The 4,592-nt window shown below is 38.0% G+C and overlaps 1 protein-coding gene across 1 annotated transcript; it reads left to right on the forward strand.

Moving 5' to 3' along the window:
* Positions 2,841 to 4,337, forward strand: LOC109723752. Its single transcript, XM_020252228.1, has one exon. It carries the CDS (start codon positions 2,923 to 2,925, stop codon positions 4,033 to 4,035), a length of 1,113 nt encoding a protein of 370 aa, XP_020107817.1. The 5' UTR covers positions 2,841 to 2,922; the 3' UTR covers positions 4,036 to 4,337.

Raw genomic sequence — 4,592 nt, forward strand, 5'->3', positions numbered from 1 at the left:
TCGATAAATATAGATGGTTATCTGAAGTTTTTTGTATATAATTTAATGAAATATTAACGAAAAAGCTTTCGAAGATAAAAATGAAACCATAGGGGAACAAATTGATACGTTTTAAACCACAGGGTACTAAAGTGAGAATGCACGAAACCACATGGGTTTTTTTGAAGTTTTTCCTTAAAAATATTTTTCAGATTTATCTTTTCTTTTTCTTTTGTATTTATTAGTGTTTTAATCACTACACCAAGTCAAACCATTTTTCATGTCTTATTTTTTTTATTATTATTATTTTTCTTCCCTCCAGTTTACGTGACGTGCGGTGTACCAAAAGTGAGCAGCAGATCTTTCCGGATCGGCTGCGACGACGTGTCGATTTATGGATGTGCAGACAGCAGCAGCGTCACATTTTCCTTCCCCTTCCCTTTCGGCGTCCGGCTGCTTCGCCGACCCCGCCTTGTGCAGTCTTCTTCCCCTCCCCCAAAGTTTTAGAATGGAACTCTTATAACCGACTGTTCCTATCGCAGGTGGTAAAAAATTTGATGATTGGTATCCGAAGTCTCAAGTTTAAATCCTAATTGATTCATATTTTCAGTTAAGTTTATTTCTAAATGAAATAAACGAAACGGATAACGTGCTTACTACCTATCTCTCAAAAAAAAAAAGAAGAAAAAGAATGGAACTTTTATAAATAATTACTTATATTGTGTCATTGAGCAATCAAAATACTCTTCTAAAATTCAAATATTTTATAATATTTTTTCAAATAAAAAAATTAATTTTATACAGATTTCTATAAATATAATAAATTGTAAATATATTTTTACAAAGTTCAATTTTCATATGTTATTCCTCCAAATATCTTAATATTTTTAAATATGTCCATGTCATTATGATTGGTTAGTAAAAATTTATTAACTATAGAGAAAATAGATAATCATAATTAATTAATAAGGTGAATTGATTTTTTATCTTTATTTAATTAATAGTTGGAACTTTTGGAGGGACATATTTGTGATGGCAAAAAGTTGTTTCACTTATAAAATAAGTAGTATTTTAACAGGAACAAATCATAGAGATATTTAAAAATATTAAGACTTTTGTAAAAAAAAATATAAAAATTAAATTTTGAAGGGATATATTTGTAATTTATTATATTGCATGAAGCTGTATGAAATTAATCCTTAAAAATAAATGATGTGATGTAAATGTTGCATAGCAGACTTTATTCTTATCTTCCTCTTCGTCAGCAATATTGTGTTCGTCTGTCACAAATTTTTTTAATTTTTAATTTAAATATATCTTATATAATTCTCACAATTATAAATATATTAAAATAAATAAATAATTTAAAAATTAAAGTTAGAATATTAATAACTGTTTTAATTTTAAGTAATTTATAGTTTAAATAAAAGCAATATAATTTGTGTAGAACTACTATACTATAAGAAGTATAAAAAATTTGATACTTTCGATTTTTTAATCTTTAAATAAAAAATTATACGATTAAGATGATTACACTCTCTTCTAGAATTGAATACTACTCTTAAAATTAAGTGATCCCTACAAAATAATAATATTAATTTAAAAATTAAAAATAATTAAAAGAGCTTTTTTAAGGGCGAAAAAATGAAAAGCTCTACAAATATAATTTTAGGGAAAACTTCAAAAACCACTCCTGTGGTTTCGTGCATTCTTACTTTGCTACCCTGTGGTTTAAAACGTATCAATTTACCTCCCTGTGGTTTCATTTTTATCTTTTCGGAAGCTTTTTCGTTAATATTTCGTTAAATTATATACAAAAAACTTCAGATAACCATCTATATTTATCGAATAGTCACTTTAGTATCCTTTAATTTTAACTTTGTCACTGATTTTAAAAAAAAATAATAATAAAATTGATAACAAAAAGATAAAAACGAAACCACAGGGGGGCAAATTGATACGTTTTAAACCACAGGGTAGCAAAGTGAGAATGCACGAAACCATAGGGAGGGTTTCTGAAGTTTTCCCATAATTTTATAAAAAAATATTTGCGACAAAGAAGAACGCTGCTCCGGTGACATACCTGTACAAGCCAGGTGTAAATAGCCGTTATCTTTAACGGACGTCCGTTTCCGCGACAGTTAAAGCAATTTATTTATTTATTTATTATTTGAAGTGAAATAAACAGGCGGCGGGAAAAAGAAAGATTATTAGAATTAAAAGAGTTAAAATTAAAAAGTAAAACTTAAATACCCCTGTGGTTTCTCAATTTCTTCCTTTAGTATCCTATAGTTTAAAGTGTATCATGTTAGTATCTTGTGATTTCTCATTTTTTTTATTTTAGTATCTTTTGGTTTAAAGTGTATCAAGTTAGTACCCTGTGGTTTCGCATTTTCTCACTTTAGTACCTTATGGTTTAATATTTTGTTAATTATATATATACAAAAAACTTCAGATATTCTACCTAGGTTTATGGAATATTTATTTTAGTACCATTTAGTTTTAACTTTGTCACTAATTTAACGAAAAAAATATTCAAAAATGGATAATAAAAAGAAAAAAAAATGAAATTATAGGGTGCTAACTTGATACAAAAATGAAATCACAGAGTACTAACTTGATACACTTTAAACTATAGGGTACAAAAGTGAGAAAGTGCTAAATTACATGATACTAATTTGATACACTTTAAACTATAGAATATTAAAATAAAAAAGTACGAAACTAAATAGAGGGTTTTTAAAATTTTCCCAAATTAAAATAATGGCACCCCCAATAAATAAGAGCAAGATCAGGGGCGTTTGCGATGCGACAGTTAACTCTTACCCTTCGTACTCTTCTCCTCATTTAAAGCCCACCACTCCCTCCACCCCCCTTCCTCGTCACCCGCCATTCTCTCTCCTCTTTCTCTCTCTCTCTCTCTCTAGCAACAAAAAAAACCCTATGGAGCTCCACAACCCTAGCCATGGCGCCGAGCTCCTCGACCATAGCAATGGCGATGGCGGGGGCGGGGGCGGGGGTGGGATTGAAGACGTCGACAGCTCCTGCTCCACCCCCTACGTGAGCGCCCCCTCGAGCCCCGGACGCTGCGGCGCCTCCGCGGGGTGGTTCTACAGCGCCCCCGCGAGCCCCATGCACTTTGTCCTCTCCTCCCAACCCTACTCCGCCGCCGCGGGCGGCGGCGGCGGCGGCGGAGGTGACGACGCCGACTTCGAATTCGCGGCGAGGTTCGCGTCCCCCGGGGTCGAGCCCCCCGGATCGATGATCTCCGCCGATGAGATCTTCCTCAACGGCCAGATCCGCCCGATGAAGCTCTCTTCGCATCTCCAGCGCCCTCAACGCCTCGCCCCGCTCCTCGATATCGACGCGGAGGAGGAGGAGGACGACCCCCTCGACAGCGCGTCTTCGGCGGAGGGGGCGAGAGGGCGGGATCTGAGGTTGCGCAGCGGATCCGTCCATCGGAGGGCCCGATCCATGTCGCCGCTCCGAAACCCTAGCTTCCACTGGCACGAAGACGAAGAAGCCGAAGGCGACGGCCGGCCGAAGGTTGCGGAAGCGGATTCGGATCAGAAGCGCGACGAGGGGGCGACTCCCTCCGCCTCCTCGCGCTCCTCGTCGTCGTCGTCGTCGTCCTCCTCCTCCTCCCGAAGCTCGAAGCGGTGGATCTTCCTCAAGGACCTCCTCTACCGCAGCAAGAGCGAGGGGCGAGATCGGGGCCCTGCGAAGGATAGGTTCTGGAGCTCCATCTCCTTCTCCCCCTCGTCCAAAGAGAGGTCGAAACCTTCAAATCCTCCGCCGAGGCCGAGGGCCGCCGCCGCCGCCGCGGAGCCAAAGAGGACGCCGAGGGCAGCGGCGGCGGCGGCGGCGGCGGCGGGGAAGAGGGCGTCGGCGCACGAGCGCCACTACGCGGCGAACCGGGCGCACGCGGAGGAGATGCGTCGGCGCACATTCTTGCCCTATCGCCAGGGACTCTTCGGATGCCTAGGGTTTTCCTCCCGGGGCTACGGCGCCTTCCACGGCCTCGCCAAAACCCTAAATCCCGTCTCCTCCAGGTAACGGAGCGCGGCCCCCCTTATACTGCAGTACTTGTATCATCCAGTGAAATTGTGGTCTTGTATAGTTTTTTCTCTCTCTATCCACTTTAATTGCTGTTCTATCTATTGATCTGTTGTCAATGTTGGAAATTTGTAGCTTTTTTTTTTTTTTTTGGGTGACAAAAAAAATTAGTAATTGCGTGCGTGTTGTGTGATTCTTGTTGACAACCCTAGTGTCAGTTTCTTATCTTGTTAATTTGCTGATAAATAAATTAATTAAAACAAGGTAAAAAGTGTAAAGGGATCCGTGGACTTTTGAAATAAGCTCCATTACTATTTATTCACCTTTTTTTTTCAATTTAATAATTTTAGTCAATTAAATTAAATATTTAGTTAAAGTTAATTATTTTGTTAGCTTTTCATTGTAATTATGAATGAAATTCATGCTCAAGGTAAAAAATAGTTAGAAGTGTAAATTTTGACCAAACTATTAGTGACTTGAATAAAATATCTAATTTAGTTGACTATAATAACTTAAATCAAAATAAATGTTAGTGACTGCCGAGTGTTCTAACTTAA

Source organism: Ananas comosus, linkage group 18 (genome assembly GCF_001540865.1).
Source record: "Ananas comosus cultivar F153 linkage group 18, ASM154086v1, whole genome shotgun sequence".
Lineage (NCBI taxonomy): Eukaryota > Viridiplantae > Streptophyta > Magnoliopsida > Poales > Bromeliaceae > Ananas > Ananas comosus.